Genomic DNA, 22,887 nt, shown 5'->3' with positions numbered 1-22,887 from the left:
ATATGCTAAACGTGATTCCTCTGAATGCATCCTTGAGGCAGAAAGGCAGAACCTAGTAGGACAAGGGGACATGAGTATTCTAATTAAAAGAGGAGGGAAATAAAAACAGAAGATCAAAGAAAATGAAATAAAGGCAGCAAGGGAGATAAGCCTTCACATTTCTTGAAGAGAAAGGAAATAGATTAAACCCAAGTTTTCCAAAGCAGATTTTGGAATGCTAGTCCTGAAAGGTGTTAATATAGATAATCCACAAATGGTTCCTTGATCAAAGACTTTTCAACAATAACATACCATCTGCTTTTTTGGAGGCTCAAAATACACACAAGCATATTAAAGGCTCTTCGAAGTCCCATAATAAGGGGAATTATTTAACCTGATATTTTATCAAAGTTATCTGATAATAGATTTTCATATAACTCACTTTTAAAAATTCTACAGAGATACATTGTAAATACTGCTTCAGCTAGAATAGAGGCATGTCAGTGCAAAACAGAAAATTCAGTAACCAAAGAGAAAGCATAAGTTTTGCACTCAGCTTTGAGTTCAAATTCTGACTTTACCCCTTCTCATACATCTGACTTGAGTCAGTTAGCATCGCTCAGAGTCCAGCACAGAGGAGGGTTATAAAGGCAGCACCTCTGGAAGTATCATTAAGCACTGGGCATTTGACAGTTTTAGAAAATTCAAATTTAGATGAAGAAGAACTACAAACATTTGGATTGAAAGTCTCGACCTTTATATGTAGATACTGGAGAACTTGATAAATTTTTTGAAATTTTACACATAGAGAGGCTTTGAATTAGAATAATGATGCATTCACAGTTGAATATTCTTCACCACTCAAAGATATTAGAGATCCTGGCAGGAGAGCAGTTGAATTAATGCTCTGCATTAGTGGTTCTCTTAAATTCTGTGTATCAGAATTATCTGGAAGGCTTTTAAAACACAGATTGCTGGAGTCCACTATTAGTTTCTGACTTAGCTGACATTGGGTGATGCCCAAGGAAATTGCATTTCTTACAATTCCCATGAAAGGCTGAATATCAATGTTCTATGTAGCATGGACTTTAGGTTGAAGTCAACTGTGATCTGGCATACTTGAGGAAAAAGGAGTAATGATGTGTCTGGGTACTAAAGGAAGATGGAAGTGTGGGTTTAACAGAAACTAGAGAATCTGAAAGATAAAAGGTTTGGGACAGACTGTAGACTACAGTAATCTAAAATCTTAGAGTAGGATACTATTTTGGATTTGATAAGAAAAAAAAGTTACACTGCCTTAGAAGAGCATTAGACTGGAGAGGGCCAAGGAATTTTAATGGTAAGACTTTGGATGCCAAACTCAAATGAAAGTTAAAATTTTCTAATGATAAGAGTGTGGTAGAAAGGAAACCAATGAACCAAATGTCAACCCGTCATGAGAGAACAGAAGTGACTGATGAGATGATAGTGACAAGGAAAGACACAGGGCAGCAGGACAGATGGCATGAGCCTAAAAAACATTCAGGCAGAATATTAATGCCACGTCATGGTGCTTAATACATGGCAAGTGAAAGGAATAGCTTTTCCTGGTGAAGGCTAAAAGGGAAGCAGTGTCTTCTAGGAACCATTTGAATAAGACAATAAAGGCATGGAGCGTGTTCTTTGAATAGCACCAAAGTGATCAGTTTGCAAATCAAATTCCTGTTCCATAGGCCACAGTGGAAAGATCTGGGAAATATGTCAACAGTGGTTAAGAATACAAACACATGAGAAGATTTTATTTTGATAGGGGCCATGGGGGCAAGGCAGAGTGGCCAAGGACAACAGGACTAAAAGGCAGAAGTAGCTGATCTCAAGTTTCTGAACTGAACTTCGGCATAACATCCTCGTACCGCAACTGACTTAAGCATCCAGCTGTATACTGCTGTGCTCTGTGCATCAGGCCTGCCTGTACGGGGGAGAATATTCCCCAAACTCGTGGGGACATAAGAAACGAGGCAGCTTTGGTGAGGGGAAGAACAAGCCACGAGTAGCTGTAAAGTTTAGATAAAGAGTATCTTAATAAAGATAGCACATTTGTTTACAGACTAGAACCTGTAATTCTTTTTTCTTGAGTGGTTTATTCAGTGAAAAACAGCCACACAATCAGCTGAGGTGATGCATCACAAATGCACACATAGAGATGGCTGGATATGCTGCGTGAATGCACCATGTTCATCGCAGTTCTAATGGAAAAATCATTACTACAGACGAACAACACACTGAAATAGGAAACATCACTGAATGTATTGTGTTTTGCTATGTATACTAATAAACCACTCGTGATACACATCTGTCTATGTTTCTAGACATTATGACTACTGAATAATCAGAGGAGGAGACTGAGGCTTGGCCTCTGCTCAAGTGATCTTCAAGTCACTTAACCAATTTGAACTAAATTCATTCAGCCATCCATTCATTCATTCAGTAAACATTTATTAAGTAAATACTGAATGTATATTTATTAAATAAATATGTGTTGAATACTTAACAGCATAAAATAAGAATGGTAAGACCAAAATTTCCGTAATAGGTCTATTTTTGGAATTAGAGTTCCAAAGAATAGCAAGAAGAGATAAGAAAGCCTTCCTCAGCAATCAATGTAAAGAAAAGGAAGAAAACAACAGAATGGGAAAGACTAGAGATCTCTTCAAGAAAAGTAGAGATACCAAGGGAACATTTCATGCAAAGATGGGCTTGATAAAGGACAGAAATGGTATGGATCTAACAGAAGCAGAAGATATTAAGAAGAGGTGGCAAGAATACACAGAAGGACTGTACAAAAAAGATCTTCACGACCCAGATAATCACGATGGTGTGATCACTGACCTAGAGCCAGACATCCTGGAATGTGAAGTCAAGTGGGCCTTAGAAAGCATCACTACAAACAAAGCTAGTGGAGGTGATGGAATTCCAGTTGAGCTATTCCAAATCCTGAAAGATGATGCTGTGAAAGTGCTGCACTCAAGATGCCAGCAAATTTGGAAAACTCAGCAGTGGCCACAGGACTGGAAAAGGTCAGTTTTCATTCCAATCCCAAAGAAAGGCAATGCCAAAGAATGCTCAAACTGCTGCACAATTGCACTCATCTCACACGCTAGTAAAGTAATGCTCAAAATTCTCTAAGCCAGGCTTCAGCAATATGTGAACTGTGAAATTCCTGATGTTCAAGCTGGTTTTAGAAAAGGCAGAAGAACCAGAGATCAAATTGCCAACATCTGCTGGATCATAGAAAAAGCAAGAGAGTTCCAGAAAAACATCTATTTCTGCTTTATTGACTATGCCAAAGCCTTTGACTGTGTGGATCACAATAAACTGTGGGAAATTCTGAAAGAGATGGGAATACCAGACCACCTGACCTGCCTCTTGAGAAATCTGTATGCAGGTCAGGAAGCAACAGTTAGAACTGGACATGGAACAACAGACTGGTTCCAAATAGGAAAAGGAGAACTTCAAGACTGTATATTGTCACCCTGCTTATTTAACTTATATGCAGAGTACATCATGAGAAACGCTGGACTGGAAGAAACACAAACTGGAATCAAGATTGCCAGGAGAAATATCACTAACCTCAGATATGCAGATGACACCACCCTTATGGCAGAAAGTGAAGAGGAACTAAAAAGCCTCTTGATGAAAGTGAAAGAGGAGAGTGAAAAAGTTGGCTTAAAGCTCAACATTCAGAAAATGAAGATCATGCCATCCGGTCCCACCACTTCATGGGAAATAAATGGGGAAACAGTGGAAACAGTGTCAGACTTTATTTTTTCTGGGCTCCAAAACCATTGCAGCTGGTGACTGCAGCCATGAAATTAAAAGACGCTTACTCCTTGGAAGGAAAGTTGTGACCAACCTAGATAGCATATTCAAAAGCAGAGACATTACTTTGCCAACAAAGGTCTGTCTAGTCAAGACTATGGTTTTTCCAGTGGTCATGTATGGATGTGAGAGTTGGACTGTGAAGAAGGCTGAGCGCCGAAGAATTGATGCTTTTGAAGTGTGGTGTTGGAGAAGACTCTTGAGAGTCCCTTGGACTGCAAGGAGATACAACCAGTCCATTCTGAAGGAGATCAGCCCTGGGATTTCTTTGGAAGGAATGATGCTAAAGCTGAAGCTCCAGTACTTTGGCCACCTCATGCAGAAAGTTGACTCATTGGAAAAGACTCTGATGCTGGGAGGGATTTGGGGCAGTAGGAGAAGGGGATGACAGAGGATGAGACGGCTGGATGGCATCACTGACTTGATGGACATAAGTCTGAGTGAACTCCGGGAGTTGGTGATGGACAGGGAGGCCTGGTGTGCTGCAATTCATGGGGTCGCAAAGAGTCGGACACGACTGAGTGACTGAACTGATGTGGATGCAACTTATAAATTACAAAGCCTCATATAACTAGGGGCTTCCCAGGTGGCGCTAGTGGTAAGGAACTCACCTGCCAATATAGGAGACATAAAAGACTGATTTTGATCTCTGGGTCTGGAGGATCCCCTAGAGGAGGGCCTGGCAGTCCACTCAAGTGTTCTTGCCTGGAGAATCCCATGGACAGAGGAGTCTGGTGGGCCCAGGGGGTTGCAGAGTTGGACACAACTGAAGCAACTCGGAAAACTATTTTAAAAGTTAATAAATGGAAAACCTTTATGTCCTAACATGAAGGGGAAAGTCATGTCATTTACCCTTATGAATATAGAGAAAAGTTGTTTTTGGTCTGAAGAATGTTTAAATATACTAAAGCGGATATACAGTTTTGGGATATTTAGTCAACATTTCAAAACAAGTCATTTTGAAGAAATTTGGCAGCATGCTTTGAACAGTTGTTCTATTTTTAATAGCATACTATGGGACTGAAACTGTGCTTAATGTAATTACTAAATGTTATTTATTTTATACTGTCAAAATTCTAATTTTTATGTTTATCATATATGCCTCCCTTAATTTTCTGGATGGCTTTGCCTGTAGATAATAATTTGGAGCACAGTGTAAATATAACTATCTCAAGTTGAAGTTTATATTAAAAGCAGATTTCCTACTCAAATATATTACTGCTTGTTTCTTTATATGTCACTTTCCCTTATTTTCATGTTTTATAGTGTTTTCTTTATGATACAAACTCTTCCTTTCTTTATGATACAAACTCTTTCAGTGCTCAGCTAAATAATTCTTTTCTTGATATTATCTACACACACATTCCTTCTCCCTCCCTCCTTTTATAAGCTTTTGGAAATGGAATGACATTTCAGAGTAGAACATATGGCTTTGGATTAAGTTAGAATGTAAATTGTACTTACTAATTGTACATCCTTGGAAAAAGGTTTTTAACAAATCGGAGTTTATAACATCAGTAATATCATTTACACATCAATTTGTCATAAGAATTAAAGGAGATACTACATAGCACATAACAACAAAAACGTAAAAAATGTCAGTCCTTTTTCATTTTCTCCTTTTGTAGAGAAACTTGTGTTTCTATATGAGCTTTAAAATGTCAGTGACTCATAATAGACTTTAAGGAAAAACTGAATACTATAATTCTAAATATATTCCCCAAATAGATTTTGTAGTTTTGTTAGGCTATATGACAATTTTCCCAGTTTATTATTAAATTATATATCTCTTAGAATATATGCTAATTGTTTCAGTGAAAAAGATTTATTATGCCATATTTTTGAAACTCTGCGCTTACTACTCCTATTCTATATTTGTATACCTTCTATATTATGTCTTGGAGAAGGCAATGGCACCCCACTCCAGTACTCTTGCTTGGAAAATCCCATGGACAGAGGAGCCTGATGGGCTGCCGTCTATGGGGTCACACAGAGTCGGACCCGACTGAGCGACTTCACTTTCACTTTTCACTTTCATGCATTGGAGAAGGAAATGGCAGCCTACTCCAGTGTTCTTGCCTGGAGAATCCCAGGGACGGGGGAGCCTGGTGGGCTGCCGTCTATGGGGTTGCACAGAGTCGGACACTACTGAAGTGACTTAGCATAGCATATATTATGTCTATTATTACAAATAATTTCTTAAGCTGCAGTGTCTATTTTCAGGTTACGACTTCTTGCCAGACCCTAATAACAAATATTCCATTACTTCCTAAGAGATTTTGCAAGTAAACTTTTAGTCTAACCAAAACAATGAAAATATAGCATCTTCTGTAGGAAATAATTCATTCTTGAATTTTTTTTTTTTTGAAAACTTAGTTTCAGAAGTAAGCGCTTGAGTCTTAAGTAGCAGGAAAAAGATGAATGAAATAATAATGTTGGTTGAGATCAAACCCTGAATGGTGGCAAGTATTCCAATGAGTAGATATAAGATGAACTCTCAGAGCCTGTGATAATATGTAAGAGCATTGCATAAGACTATCGTGCCACCAATGAGGGGGCTTCCCAGGTGGTGCTGGGAGTAAAGAAACCACTTTCCTGTGCAGGTTAGACATAAGAGACGCGGGTTTGATCCCTGGGTCAGGAAGATCCCCTGGAGGAGGGCATGGCAACCCTTTCTAGTATTCTTGCCTGAAGAATCCCATAGACAGAGGAGCCTGGCAGTCCTTGGGGTCGCAAAGAGTTGGACACGACTGAAGTGACTGAGCAGCAGGCACCACCCATAAGCCCACTCAAGAGAGAGGTCCAAAATCGTTCTCTCCTCTGCAGTGTCAAGGCATATTAAAGGCAAGGTATTGAATGGAAAAGACATATGATAATTAGGAAAAACGGAAGAGTGAGCTATAGCTTCACAAGTGGAAAGATAAATCATTCCTGGTTAGTAAGGAAAAGGCGAAAAGTATTTGGCAGAGAACCTTGAAGGATAGCAGTCTCCTTTATCCCCATGTAATGTGTCTCTGAGAGTTAAAATCTGAGCATTGGACAACTGTAGCTGCACCTGAGTGTGAATCCCTTCTCTGCAACTTATGAGCCTGGGGACCACAAGGGAAGGAAGGACTTTAAATGTAAAGGCACCTCCTGGCTGCCCGGCCCAGGGGGCCCCCGGCTAGTGTCAGCCTACCGGTGAATAGGTAAGCCCTCAGTGCTAATACACTGGAGGGACGACTTCAGAATGGGGCTTGCCAGCACCGGTGTCCTTGCATTAGAGCAAGCTCCCCACATGGCTTCTTCCGGCCAGCGTCTATATCCTTGAGGCAGGTGCTGAGGGGTCCCAGTTGCCTCCTGTCTCCTGCCTCTCCAGGAGACCCTTTGAGGTCAAAATGTGGGCTTCAGCCAGGCTCCTTTCAAATCATTGTTTCTGAGCTGTCTTGTTTAAATACAGCCGTTTCTGATACCTGTTATGAGATTTTTGACAGCTATTGCATGTGACAAGGAAGTTTTAATAAACAAAGCAGGTAGTCTGAAGCATGTAACCTTATATACTGCTGAGTAACTTGACACATTTTTCCTTTATACTTAATAATAGTTTATTTGGTGAGATTAAATTTTATATGTTATTAAATGTTACCCTTTAAAAGTTTTCTAGGAGCTTAGAAATCAATTGAACCATTCATAATATCAGATTTTACCACAGACGTGGGAAGCATTTCCAAGTAAGAATGCCACATGAATAATCCAGAGCCTTGGCTTCTAGAAATTGCAAAAACTTATTTATCACCAAAATAATCATATACAATCAGTTTATAATGAAAATTTCACTTTAACACGAGAATGTTTTGTTTCTAATAGATCATTAACAGTAATTATTAACTTACTTTTATATTTATTGGTTAAATATTAATTCTTAAATATTTATGATAATAACAGATACAAAACATAGATATGTTGATATATTTGCAGATGTGCTAAATATTTATGTAATAATAACAGATACCAAATATACAAATGTTGATATATTTAATTCAGAATAATTAGTGCCTGGGATGAGTTCAGATACCCTAAATGTTTTAGGACAAGCTTTAGAATTTTCTGTACATTCATAGGAGGTTGAATATGAAAAGTGAGACAAAAATTATCAAGATTTTTTTAGTCTTCAAAAATAACCTACTATAGTTTGCCAGAAGTATTTGTCTTTCTTAAATTTAAGATCTCGTCTTTCTAATTACCCTTGTGCTATTACTACTGGATTAATATTAATGCTTCATTCTTGGTTGTTTCTAGTGTGTGCATGCCTTTTCTCTACAAATACATGACTTTTAAAGGAAAACAAAGTATCTAGTATATGCAGAGTACATTATGCAAAAGGTCAGGCTGGATGAAGCTCAAGCTGGAATCAAGATTGCCCACAGAAATATCAATAACCTCAGATATGCAGATAATACCATTTGAATGGTAGAAAGTAAAGAGGAACTAAAGAGCCTTTTGAAAAAGGTAAAAGAGGAGAGTGAAAAAGCTGGCTTAAAATTCAACATTCAAAAAACAAAGATCATAGTATCCAGTCCCATCACTTCTTGGCAAATAGATGGGAAAATGCAGAAACAGTGTCAGATTTAATTTTCTTAGGCTCCAAATTCAATGCAGACGGTGACTACAGCCACAAAATGAAAAGAACTTGCTCCTTGGAAGAATAGCTATGACAAACCGAGACAGTATATTAAAAAGCAGAGACATCACTTTGCTGACAAATGTCTGTATAATCAAAGCTGGGGTTTTCCTTTATGGTTGGAACATAAAGAAGGCTGAGTGCCAAAAAACTGATGCTTTTGAACTGTGGTGTTGGAGAAGACTCTCGAGAGCTCCTTGGACAGAAAGGAGATACAACCAGTCCATCCTAAAGGAGATCAGCCCTGGGTGTTCTTTGGAAGGACTGATGTTGAAGCCGAAGCTCCAATACTTTGGCCACCTGATGTGAAGAGCTGGCTCATTAGAAAAGATCCCGATGCTGAGAAAGATTGAAAGCAAGAGGAGAAGGGGCCACAAAGGATGAGATGGTTGGGTGGCATCACTGACTCAATGGACATGAGTTTGAGCAAACTCAGGGAGATAGTTAAGGACCAGGAAGCCTGGCGTGCTGCAGTTCATGAGGTCACAAAGAGTCAGATGTGACTTAGCGACTGAACAATAAGTCCTGTTAGTCTTGTCTCATTTGTCCCTGAGGTGGGTATAGTTGCATTCTAGTCTGTATTTCTGATGCCATGTCCCTAATACTATCAAAGTCCTGAAAATTTCAAGTATCATGTACCCCTGACACTTTCACATAATTGTCTGTTAACTCATTTGAGTCTTTCAGTTATCTACAGTCCATTGCTCCCCAACCCACCCTTCTACCCTTCACTCGGCAGCGTTAGTCCTTATCTTGAGACTGGTAAGATAATCAGCCGTGGTACCCTAACTCCGCTGCCTCAAGCATTGTGCACATATGAATTTTGGGAGACTATCTGGAAAGAAATGACTAGAAGTTAGGTTAAGCAGAACAAAGGTTTTTCTTTAAGGTGAGAAGTTGGGCCACATCCTGGGTGGATAGTAGAATCCTACTGCCCTTCTTGCCGCCCTAAGTAAACTCTGGCTCTCAAGAGTCACAGCATAAACTGTGTCAACCCCTGGTAAGGGGGAGAGAAGGGAGGTACTAGTGAAAGATGAGGAAAAGGAGGTAAATATCACTGGACCCAAAGAGGAGCTCTTGGTTCTGCTCCTGCTTCTGTTTTAACGGGATGATGTGGCAAGATGACAGTCTCTTAGAGCATCAATTTCTTCTCCACTAAGTTGAGAGAGTTGAAGTGGAAGGGATTAGACTAGGTTTGCACTTCGTAAAATCCCAGAATACATGTTCTTCGAGCAGTTAATAGGCATTTTGCAATTTATAGGCTTTCTAGAAAATAGGAGTTAATGGGCATTCTGTAAAAAGGACTTCAGTAAATATAAAAAAAAAGAAAAACTGGGATAAATACAATCAAGCAGGGGCTACCTGGTGACTTTACTATGTAAATATTTTAGAAGAGACTCTATAGTATTTCAAGTCAACAATGAACAATATTTCCCCCTATTTTAAGCCAGGATGCTGGTTATACTTGATCTGTTTATTTAGAACTGTAGAGCTGCCTTGCTCCTCTTGAAAAGGGATGTCTTACAATTGAGAGCCTCTCAAATATAATGATATCTAGAATTTCTCAATAAAAAGCAGAGACATTACTTTGCTGACAAAGGTCCGTATAATCAAGGCTATGGTTTTTCCAGCAGTCATGTGAGAGTTGGACCATAAACAAAGCTGAGCACTGAAAAATTGATGGTTTTGAACTGTGGTATTGGAGAAAACTCTTGAGAGTCCCTTGGACTGCAAGGAGATCCAACAAGTCCATCCTAAAGGAAATCAGTCCTGAATATTCATTGGAAGGACTGATGCTGAAGCCGAAGCTCCAGTACTTTGGCCACCTGATGTGAAGAGCTGACTCATTTGAAAAGACCCTGATGCTGGGAAAGATTGAAGGCAGGAGAAGGGGACGAGAGAGGATGAGATGGTTGGATGCCATCACTGACTCTATGGACATGAGTTTGAGCAAGCTCCAGGAGTTGGTGATGGACAGGGAAGCCTGGCGGGCTGCATCCCATGGGGTCACAAAAAATTGGACATGACTGAGCGACTGAACTGAACTGAACTGAACTGATAATTTCTCAAAACTTATTTTACCAAAAATGTGTTTTTAATAGTTTTTCATGAGATTGGATTTAAAGAAGCAGATACTGTCTGATTCTATAACCCATTACGAAGATATCATACTCTGGAGGCAAACAAAGAGAAAACCAGGCTGTAAAATCAAGAAAAATAGGAGAGGAGAAATACTTCTAGAATAAGAGTATGTGCTGTGCTGTGCTGTGCTTAGTCGTTCAGTCATGTCTGACTCTTTTTGACCCCATGGACTATTTCCTGCCAGGCTCCTCTGTCCATAGGATTCTCCAGGCAAGAATACTGGAGTGGGTTGCCATGCTTTGCTCCAGGGGATCTTCCCAACCCAGGGATCAAATCCAGGTCTCCCAGATTGCAGGTAGATTCTTTACAGTCTGAGCCACCAGGGAAGCCCCAAATGAGAGTATAGACAGCTCAAAAAATCTGCTTGTCTAAATACACAATGAGAACGTAACACAGGGAAAAATCACTAAAATCAACTTTTTAAAAACTCTGGAAATTAGTGAAAGCCTTACAATAATCCATAGAACATTCATTAAAGAAAATCAGTTGAATCTCAATAGGAATAATAACTATGCAGGGTTTTAACTTATCCGATATTAATATCCTTCTCTCTGGTTCTGTAGGAGCCTTGCAAATCAGAACCCTCACAACAATGGTAACTATGAAACAAGCAGCCTATGGTCTACTAGAAGGGGGCAAAACAGATGTAGAGTTCCCAAATATCTAGAGATTCGTCACTATTTGACGTATATGGAAATGCCTCACTTGTATTTTTTTTTTTTTTTAACATCACTCAGTGAGATACTCTGTCTGTATAGCATTTGTCAAAAACAATCAGGGGTAATAGTTTTATATGGCAGCTGCCTGAGGCAAACAAGAGACTTACCAAAAAATTAAAAAGAAAATACAGTAAATGACATGTCCACAGGAAGTTTTCAAAAACTCAACATAGCTGTGTAGCTCTAGAAGGCCACACAGATGTTCAGTGCTATGCATCTATTCAGGAAAGATCTGATAAGGATCTCACCTCTGGTTGACTTAGAGGCTCTATTTAAGCCATGCTGTAAACTTCTGGAATGTTCATGGCATACATCAATGCTTTGTCCAATCATTATGCAAATCATATGAGCACCGTGCTCAGTCGTGTCCAGATCTTTGTGACTCCATGGACTGCAGCCTGCAGGTGCTCCTGTCCATGAGATTCTTCAGGCAAGAATACTGGAGTGGGCTGCCATTTCCCCTTCAGGGGAATCTTTCAAGGATTGAGTCTGCATCTCTTGCATCTCCTGCATTGGCAGGGAGATTCTTTACCACTGTGTCACCTGGGAAGTCCAGTCATTAGCTGATATCTAAGTTACTGAGCAAAGACTTCAGTGGCTGTATACAACAAACTATATAGGCTTTACAAAATGAGTTTAGGAAAGTCAGCAAACAAGAAGTCACGATATCACATATGGCAATAAATGTGAAAGCATGGCCCATAAGTGGGAAAAAAACACAGTCAACAGAAACTCCCTGAGGAAGCTAAGATGATGGAATTTCCAGACAAGGACTTTTAATCAACTACTAGAAATATATTCAAGGCGCTAAAGGAAATCATGTCAAATAATTCAAATATGAGAATAAACTCTTATACAGTGGAGATTGGCAACAAAGAGATACAAATTATAAAAGAATAGGTCAACTGAAATCCAGTCTGAGGAACACACACACACATGCACACAAGAAAAATGAACAGTTACTCAGAGACTTTATAGGACACCAGCAAGTATACCAAATACATACAATTGGAGCAAGAATTAGTGACTTGCTTCCAAAGAATTGTATAAAAAGTTGGATTAAAAGTAACTTTACAAGGGAGAAGCCAGCAAACAGTACCATGGCCTGGTGATGTAGGGTATCATCATGTCAGTTGCATATACTCTCTAATATTAAATGATGAGGGTGTTTCACCTTCTTGGTCTTTTCTCCCAAAATACATAACCACAGTCTAATCATGAGAAAACTATTAGACAAATCCTAATTAAGCGGCATTCTACAAAATTCTTGACCTGTATTCCTCAAAAGGTTCAAGGTCATGGAAAATAAGGAAAGACTGAGAAACTGGAAAGACCAGCAGGGATTAGGGAAACATGATGAGTAAATCAAGTCTGCTGCTGCTGCTGCTAAGTCGCTTCAGTCATGTCCGACTCTGTGCGACCCCAGTTAATAGTAGCATTGGTTTATTAGTTTTGTAAATTTACCAACGTATTATGACATGTTGACCTAAGGTTAACTGTAAAGGTAATATATAAATTTTCTGTATTATTTTGGCAATGTTTCTGGAATTCTAAATTATTCTAAACTAAAGAATTAAGAATAAAAATATAATGTAGATTTTGGGTCATGCTTTTGTAAGAAATAAATATGCATGTTTAAATTTTTAAATAGCATTAACATAAAAACATACACAGAAGGAAAGAATATTGAAACATAACATGCTAAATTATATAATATTACTATCAAAATTAGTTTTGATATGTTTTCAATGAGATTGCCAACTGCAACCTTTTAACACTAACTTCTGTTAATTCAAAATATACTTAATGAGAATGCCCAATGTTTATTATAATTTGGGGTTCCTAAAAATATAGGTAGTTTAAGTTGGAACCTAACAGTCAAGATACAAATCTGAGAATCTGATCTCTGATGAATATATTTATATTTTTCATCCAAACCCTAGAACAGATAGTAAACTACCTTGCTGTTTTTGACAGCTGGAAAGTCCAGCTTTTTGTTTCCCTTTTCACACCTGAGGCTGCTTTTCCAGGTAACAGACTTTATACAGCATCATCCTGCCAGCCTCCCGGCCTTAAGCAGACCCAGGGTCAAATCTGCTGTTTTTATGTACAGTGAGACCTCAGACCCCAGGGCCTCAGACCTACATCCAAACCTGAGGTCTCAGTGGGTCACTACCATATTAGTTCCCACTTCATCTGGCTCTTATTTCTTTATTTTGGGCATCTCTGCTGATTTGTTTCTTTGGTTTGGCTTTTCATTTGTTTGCTCATTTTCGATTTGGTTGTTCATGTCAGGAAGATCCCCTGGAGAAGAAATGCAACCCACTTCAGCATTCTTGTCTGGGAAATCCCATGGACAAAGGAGCCTGGCAGGCTACATCCATGGGGTTGCAAAGAGTTGGACACTACTTGCTGACTAAACGACAACAATTCATTTTTAAAAATCCAAAATGTAGTCAGAGGGTGCTGGCTGGCTTGACTGAGGCTGTTCAATGACGTGTGCCTTTGTAGATGTTGAACCTACTGACTAGGGGACCTGACCCTCAATCTTACTCCACACTTATTCCCTTAAATTTAAGCCTTTCTTCTTCTCCATCCTCACATTTGATGTCTAAACTTAACTTACAGATAGAAATGCAGCCTAGAGAAATAAGGTCCAGAGATTAACAACACCATGGAGAAAATTCTGAAAACACAACCCTCTGATTCATTCATTCCAGTAGTTCTCAGTCTTTAGAATAAGCAAAGATCAACTGAAGAGCTTATTAGAAATGCAGAATTCAGAGTTCCATGCACAGAGATTCTGATTGACTAGGTCTGAAGTGGAGTCCAGTAACATGAATAGCAAACAAGTAACCTGGTAGGTGCAAGTGCCTATCATTTCAGTTACTTAGTGACTTCAGATCATAATCTGAGCAATTAAAAACAAGCATAGTCCTGACATGAGTTTTTAAAATTTCTGATGTAGACTTTTATACCAAAATCAGAGTAGAAAGAAAAAGTCTACTTAAGGAGTCTGCTTCTCTTGTTTATAATAAAAGTTTTTAAAGCTTCCCATTGAATTATTCAAGACATATTTTCCTAAATGGTGCTCTTTTATAAAACTTACTTGTGATAAGTCTTAGTTTTAAATGAGACAATAAGAAATATGCACCACTACGAATATTCTGACATTATTTTGAAACTTTCCGCCAAGATAATTTTGTCTCAGGAGAAATCTGAAAATTCCATAAAATTATCTACAAATAATTTATAGGAAGTTGAGTCAAGAAACAGGTGTTACCACTAGAATGATGACTCTTGTCCTTTTCCTATTCATACATTTCTAATATATGAGCCTCTAGACGCTAAATCAGACACTGGGATGACATAGATTTATGTCATTTATTTTCTTTCACTGAGAAAATAAAGAGGTAAATGATTTGTATATATCTTGCCAGCTGTTCCACAAACCTCATACATTGAATACAAACTGAAACAGTAAAGAATCTGCCTGCAATACAGGAGACCCGTGTTCGATCCCTGGGTCAGGAAGATCCCCTGGAGAAGGGAATGGCTACCCACTCCAGTATTCTTGCCTGGAGAATTCCACTGACAGAGGAGCCAGGCAGTCTGCAGTCTCAGAGTCAGACACGACTGAACGACTAACACTTTCACTTTCACTTTCATCATAACCTCAGTGGCTCCATCTTACACTTGACCCAGTACTTAAATGTTGGATCCTGCTCTGGAAAAGTACTTGCATCTCTGTGCTATGAGTTTGGCTACATTGCCAACTAGCATTCCATTTCCAGATGGCTCCTATTACCACTTAATTATTTTCAAATCCTGATTTTATTTCAAACAATTTACCATTGTCAAGGGTCACCTCCAAGTACAACATGGCTGAAATCAAATATTTTTGGTTCTAGGTCTATGGTTAGGAGAGTTGAAGAATGACCTTCTTCAGAGTAATTGATAGACCATATGGCAAAATCTATAGCTAAACTCTAAACCCAACATTAAAATTTTAATAAAACTATGGATATTTTATGACAATTATTCAGTTGCAATTATTATTTATTTATTGATAAACAAGTCAGTACCAAATTAATCTATTTATTAATCCACTAAATTTTCAGATATTTATTGAGGTCTTAATATGTAACTAAATAAGACAAGAACAGAGTCATTTCCTCTATGAAGTTGCATTCTAATAGAAGATAAGATGATTACAACTTATCATGAAAATCTTGTGAAAGTATATGCAGAAAGACAATATGATTAGATGACAAGAGTTGAAGAAAGTTTTGGGAATTTTTAATTTCCTTTGCATTATTAACCTATTTTCTAGACTTAATACTGATTGGAGACATACAGACTTGAGGGAAAGGAATTAAGTCTGAATTTAGACTTGGATTAAACACACTTTTGATCAATATTTTCTTGATTTTAGTTTTAGTTCATTAAAAATTATAGCACACACATAGAATTAATACACTATGCATCTTATAAGGGTGTTGTTTACCTGGTCATGCTCATGTTGGGCACATATGTGTTGAATCTAAGAGAGTTAAACTATCCCAATTACATACACTGCCTTTATACACCACATACATGAACACACACACACATTCCCTTGAAGGGTTTGTTTAATGCAAAATTTACAAAGACCTAAAAAAATCTGATGAAAACTATTAAATCCAAACTCTAGAATGAGAGTTTCCATATCTTTAAATGTGTGGGGAGTAAGGGGTATAAACGTGCTTGCCTTTGTTTTCGTAAAAGTTGTGGGCCACTTGTTCTTTTAGATTTGGGGGATTCGGTTTTTATCCTACGCTGCCCTTTTCCTAGACTATTTTACTTAGGATCCCTTGTGTTAAAGACCTCCTAAATGACTCTCCTATTAAAAATAGATTAAAAGATAAATTACTCTTTATTTTCATACTTGCTTAAACTACACTCTACTTTCTGAGTCTTCATCAGTTGTTTTCTAAAGAAGGTGCTTCCCTCCACTAGAGTCTGTACAATGACAGTGTCTTACTCACTGCATTTCGGATGTGCCAGCTGAATGCCACTGCAGTTGTCTCCTCCTCTCACCTGAGCTCTCACCATATAGGTCCCCCTCCTGGCTATGTTCTTTCTAGCCACATAAGCCTACAGTTACACAAGCAGGATCAGGATATTTACAAATGCCTTTTCACCTGGAAGAGTGATTCCCTGAATCTCTCTGGTACAGAATCATGTTACCTTGTAACATATCAGGTATCTCCGATGACTATAGCTCAAGGGAACAGTTAATTGATCACACCAATTATCATGAGGGCTAGGTTATTATTTACAATTTTTATTTCTCTCTACAGGCTACAAAAGAAAAAAAAAAGGTAAAATTCTGATATCTTATTGTTTTAAAAATCAACGTTTTTCCTCAATGATCCAGACACTAACCTCTCATCTACAATGCTGAACCCATCTGTCTGAGAATGTCAATAACTCCTAGAGAGCATGCACTGAATTACCCCAAGTTATAGTCATTCATTCTTTATTATGGTTAAAATCCAATGACTTAAATCAGGGGCTAGATATACTAACGATCTTAAGTACTATTACAACATTAATCTTTTTATGAACTTAGAACAGTTTTACATATATCAATTTATTCATTTAACAAATACTGATAATTTCAACTATAATATTGAGCAGTTCCTAATATACTTCAAAACATTTTAATAACCACAAGTTATATGGATATAAATATATAGTATTAATATAAGAGTAACATTTCAAATAGACATTTTATATTGGTCTTCAGAAAGAATAATGCCTGTTTTAAGATACTACACCTCTTTTCAGAAAGTTAAACTTATAGGTCTCTGCACCACAATTAAAACATCACTGAATCAAGATTTATAGGCAGAAAGTATAGCTTCACTTTACATGTGCTCCACAAACAAGTTTGAATTTTTTGCAGATATTGTTTGATGTTAGGAAAAGAATGTACCATCATCATGAATGTCCTTTGGCTAAAAGCAATTTGTCAATAAACATCAGTGTCTACTCACGTTTCTCTTGTTCTGTCTCTACTCCTTCGCTTTCTGTGTCACTTGGCAGGATCCACGGTTGATGAACCACCTGCAGTTGCTTTAAAGAGTCATCCTGCCAAAGAAGAAACTTATTTGGATTAAATTCTAGAATGATACTGTGAATATGGGTGAACACTTCAGTTCCTATGAATTACATGTCAAAAAAACATAACGAGAATTTCCTCACAACAGAAAAGAATTCTAAGCTTAAATTCCTTTCCATTTCATGGACATGCCACAAACTCTGAACTCATTATTTTTAACTTTCTCCTTTTAATAAGATTTAATGTCTTAATAAGAAATATCTAGGACTTCCTTCGGAGAAGGCAATGGCAACCCACTCCAGTACTCTTGCCTGGAGAATCTCAGGAATGGGGGAGCCTGGTGGGCTGCCATCTATGGGGTCGCACAGAGTCGGACACGACTGAAGTGACTTAGCAGCAGCAGCAGCAGGACTTCCTTGGTGACTCAGATGGTAACGAATCTGCCTGCGATTCAGGAGACCAGTGTTCAATCCCTGGGTCAGGAAGATCCCTGGAGAAGGGAATGACAACCCACTCCAATATTCTTGCCTGGAGAATTCCATGAACAGAGGAACCTGGCAGGCTATAATCCATGGGGTTGCAAAGAGTTGGACACGACTGAGCAACTAACATACAACACTAGACTATGTTTCTTCCTGAGTTATTGTTTTTATGAATTCCTGGCACTCATTGTGGGGAATATAATAATGAAATATTCAATATAAAACTGCATAAAATGTGTCTGTTTGCCATCAAGGTTCCAATTCCTTTAAATGTGATTAAGGATTAGTAGGATTCAGAGAACAGTCTCAACTTTACCCTTTAGTACTACTTCACTACCTTCTTCCTCTTATTACTTCCTATTTTCATTAATATAGTTCTTAAGTACTTCCTTGCTGCTCCATACCTCCATCACTGACCTAAGGCAGTCCCTCATCATCTCGCATCCTGACTGTAGTTATAGTCGTCTACAAGTTTTCTAGGATTAAGATTCATACCTTCCCTAATTCTCTCCACCATTTCCTTGCCATGGTGAGATTTTAATAATGGCACATGATGCATTCATTACCTCATTTATAACCCTCGAGTGGTCTTCTCATTATCCCCAGCATAAAATCACAACTCAAGGCCCTTCATGCTTCATGCTGGTCTAGCCTCTGATTTACCACCACTTCCATCTCCATTCCACCTTGACTGACACTTCCACTCCAGCTATCATTAACTGGTAGTTCCCCAACTTTCTCATTCTCTCTAATTTACTAAGATGTTTTCCTATGTTATACTTCCTGCTTAGGATGCACTCTATCTGTCTCAAACATTAACAGTCCTCCCAGGGCTCAGTTGTCATCTCCATCGTGACGTTGTATGAGTTTCGATAAGTGCTCTAATGATCGATGTGCATGCATGCCTGCTAAGTCGCTTCAGTTGTGTCTGACTCTTTTGTGACCCCATGGACTGTAGCCTGCCAGGCTCCTCTGTCCATGGGATTTCCCAGGCAGGAATACTGGAATGGGTGCCAATTCTTTCTCCAGGGGATCTTCCTGAGCCAGGGATCAAACCCAAGTCTCCTGCATTGGCAGGCAGATTCTTTACCACTGAGCCACCAGGAAAGCCCTAATTTATTTTTAGGATTTAATTTTTTTTTCCAATACTGGATTTGGTCCTGCAGGAGTAAAGTACAGAAGCAGTACAAATCTGAAAAATCTTAACTTTAGAATTCCATAACAGTAGAGAGAACTACAGAAGTAAATTTTCAAAAATCTTCACATAACAGAAAGGGATATCACATCCCTGAAGTTTTTCACATGGCGTCTCCGGGTTTAAAGAATATGAAAAATGATCTTTTTGGTCTTATAAGGTAAAATCAAATGGCAAAAGCTCTTTGTTTAAAACAGAAAAAAGTTTAAAGTGATCATGAAAAAAATGTTTTTAATTGAAAAAGCATTTTGGCTATTTAGCTTTTTGGTCCAAATCCTAAAATATGTTTTCATAAGAAAAGATATGACCAGTAAGTCAATAGTGTTACTTTTTCCCACAATAGTTCAGAATATTCAATAATACTACTGATTGGTTTCTGGTCTTAATGGTTTTACTGTTGAACAGATAAGCTATTCTTAGTTTATTACAAATTATTTAAAGTACAAATGAAACATCAGCTTGGTAAAATTTGTAGTTTGGGAAGAACTTTAAAATGTTGAGCTGTTGGAATCAGAATCGTAGAGATAGTATAAATATTTCTGTTAATAGATCATTTAAATGTTTTACTTTGGTTTTCCCTTGAATACAGTTAGTAATATAATGCACCTGTTTGCTTCATCAATGCCAACAGGCAAAACTATGTATGGCCAAAGTTCAGCCCATCAGACTACTTATAATTCTTTTTGATGGGGTCAAGGAGCTAAAATTGTGAACATTTTTAAAAACAAGAGTTGACATGTTCCTTTTTTGCCAACTTATTCAAAAAATTTTCTACAGGAATACTTAACTCTTTCTGAGCATAGTACAAACTATTTCATATTCCCAAGAGCAAGTTCTTTGGATTGCTTTTAGAAGAAATGCCATTCATCCTGTTTCTAAAACACTTTCACCATAAGTATGTAAATGTCCAGGGACCAGAAGTGGTGGGAAATAGTGACATGTATCATATGGAAAACAGTCTCTAGCCCTGTATCAACATATCATTTTATCTGCTAACAGAGTAAGTGCTTTATAAACTTTAGCAGTATTGTTATTCCACATGGCTGGTTTATTTTTGGATTCTCTAAATGCAATCCATCAGTGATTGATGTCATGTGTGGCCATAGGTTATTCTGGTTTTTAGAGAGGAAAAAAAATGGTCCTCTGCTCAAACGCTTACATTGGATAATTTAACTCTGAGGCAACTAAATATTTCTTTCTCTTTGGTTAAGAATGACAATAATACAGAAAACATCAGCATCAACCTTTCAAAAGGGATTATCACTTTTATTTTATTTCTCTAAAGATCTTTACTTCAAGACTCTAAAAAGTAAGTATTCCTGAAGCATGTTGCAAATAAAGCAAAATAATACTATATCCCACTTACATACATTTAATAGACTGCAAAACTGATAGAGAATTAAATCTATACTTCTGTTAAAATAAAATTCTCCCTGTATAATTTATATACTTAATACAGTTTGGAAATAATTTTGTATTTGTTAATGAAATGGCTAGTATCATCAGGCTGAACACTGTAATTATTTTGCGAATTATACTTCTGTAGCTTATTTCTTTTGCATATCATCCGAGGACAATTAAAACATAAGAACAGGGAGACTTCCCCAGTGGTCCAGTGGTTAAGACTCTGCCTTCCAATGCAGAGGATGCTGCTGCTGCTGCTGCTGCTAAGTCGCTTCAGTCATGTCCGACTCTGTGTGACCCCATAGACAGCAGCCCACCAGGCTCCCCTATCCCTGGGATTCTCCAGGAAAGAACACTGGAGTGGGTTGCCATTTCCTTCTCCAATGCATGAAAGTGAAAAGTGAAAGTGAAGTTGCTCAGTCGTGTCCGACTCCTAGTGACCCCATGGACTGCAGCCTACCAGGCTTCCCCATCCATGGGATTTTCCAGGCAAGAGTACTGGAGTGGGCTGCCATCGCCTTCTCCGAATGCAGAGGATGAAGGTTCCATAACTGATCAGGAAACTAGGATACTGCATGCCCCAGGGTGCAGCCAATTTTTTTTTTAACTAAAATAAACACAACATTGTAAATCAACTATATTTCAATTAAAATTAAAAATAATTAAGAACAGGAAAGTGATACATTTGAGAAAATATAAGTTTGAATGAACAAGATCTGGGAAAAGAAAAAAAGGAGCAATAACAAAGTTACAACAATATGGTAGAATATGAAAAACATTACAAAATAAACACAACCTGCTAAAAAAAATTTACCCAACAAATTTGCTACATTACACTACATATTGGTATTGCCCTCTGAAGAACTGTACAAAAAAGATCTTCACGACCCAGATAATCACGATAGTGTGATCACTGACCTAGACCCAGACATCCTGGAATGTGAAGTCAAGTGGGCCTTAGCAAGCATCACTACGAACAAAGCTAGTGGAGGTGACGGAATTCCAGTTGAGCTATTCCAAATCCTGAAAGATGATGCTGTGAAAGTGCTGCACTCAATATGCCAGCAAATTTGGAACACTCAGCAGTGGCCACAGGACTGGAAAAGGTCAGTTTTCATTCCAATCCCAAAGAAAGGCAATGCCAAAGAATGCTCAAACTACCGCACAATTGCAGTCATCTCACATGCTAGTAAAGTAATGCTCAAAATTCTCCAAGCCAGGCTTCAGCAATATGTGAACTGTGAAATTCCTGATGTTCAAGCTGGTTTTAGAAAAGGCAGAGGAACCAGAGATCAAATTGCCAACATCTGCTGGATCATGGAAAAAGCAAGAGAGTTTCAGAAAAGCATCTATTTCTGCTTTATTGACTATGCCAAAGCCTTTGACTGTGTGGATCACAATAAACTGTGGAAAATTCTGAAAGAGATGGGAATACCAGACCACCTGATCTACCTCTTGAGAAATTTGTATGCAGGTCAGGAAGCAACAGTTAGAACTGGACATGGAACAACAGACTGGTTCCAAATAGGAAAAGGAGTACATCAAGGGTGTATATTGTCACCCTGCTTATTTAACTTCTATGCAGAGTACATCATGAGAAACGCTGGACTGGAAGAAACACAAGCTGGAATCAAGATTGCCGGGAGAAATATCAATAACCTCAGATATGCAGATGACACCACCCTTATGGCAGAAAGTGAAGAGGAACTAAAAAGCCTCTTGATGAAAGTGAAAGAGGACAGTGAAAAAGTTGGCTTAAAGCTCAACATTCAGAAAACGAAGATCATGGCATCCAGTCCCATCACTTCATGGGAAATGGATGGGGAAACAGTGGAAACAGTGTCAGACTTTATTTTTCTGGGCTCCAAAATCACTGCAGATGGTGACTGCAGCCATGAAATTAAAAGACGCTTACTCCTTGGAAGGAAAGTTATGACCAACCTAGATAGCATGTTCAAAAACAGAGACATTACTTTGCCAACAAAGGTTCGTCTAGTCAAGGCTATGGTTTTTCCTGTGGTCATGTATGGACGTGAGGAGTTGGACTGTGAAGAAGGCTGAGCGCCAAAGAATTGATGCTTTTGAACTGTGGTGTTGGAGAAGACTCTTGAGAGTGCCTTGGACTGCAAGGAGATCCAACCAGTCCATTCTGAAGGAGATCAGCCCTGTAATTTCTTTGGAAGGAATGATGCTAAAGCTGAAACTCCAGTACTTTGGCCACCTCATGCGAAGAGTTGACTCATTGGAAAAGACTCTGATGCTGGGAGGGATTTGGGGCAGGAGGAGAAGGGGACAACAAAGGATGAGATGGCTGGATGGCATCCCTGACTCGATGGACGTGA

General features: G+C 38.4%; 1 protein-coding gene across 5 annotated transcripts in view; it reads right to left on the bottom strand.

The window, feature by feature from the left end:
• Positions 1–22,887, bottom strand: part of C14H8orf34 (chromosome 14 C8orf34 homolog) — a 366,056-nt gene that overhangs the window by 5,902 nt on the left and 337,267 nt on the right. For all 5 annotated transcript variants that reach the window (XM_027561136.1, XM_027561138.1, XM_027561139.1 and 2 more), the window contains one exon: positions 17,400–17,493. In XM_027561136.1, coding sequence (XP_027416937.1) covers positions 17,400–17,493 — 94 coding nt within the window. The remainder of the gene's footprint in view (positions 1–17,399; positions 17,494–22,887) is intronic.

This window comes from Bos indicus x Bos taurus, chromosome 14, assembly GCF_003369695.1.
Source record: "Bos indicus x Bos taurus breed Angus x Brahman F1 hybrid chromosome 14, Bos_hybrid_MaternalHap_v2.0, whole genome shotgun sequence".
Lineage (NCBI taxonomy): Eukaryota > Metazoa > Chordata > Mammalia > Artiodactyla > Bovidae > Bos > Bos indicus x Bos taurus.
This window is presented reverse-complemented; position numbering and strand designations above follow the sequence as displayed.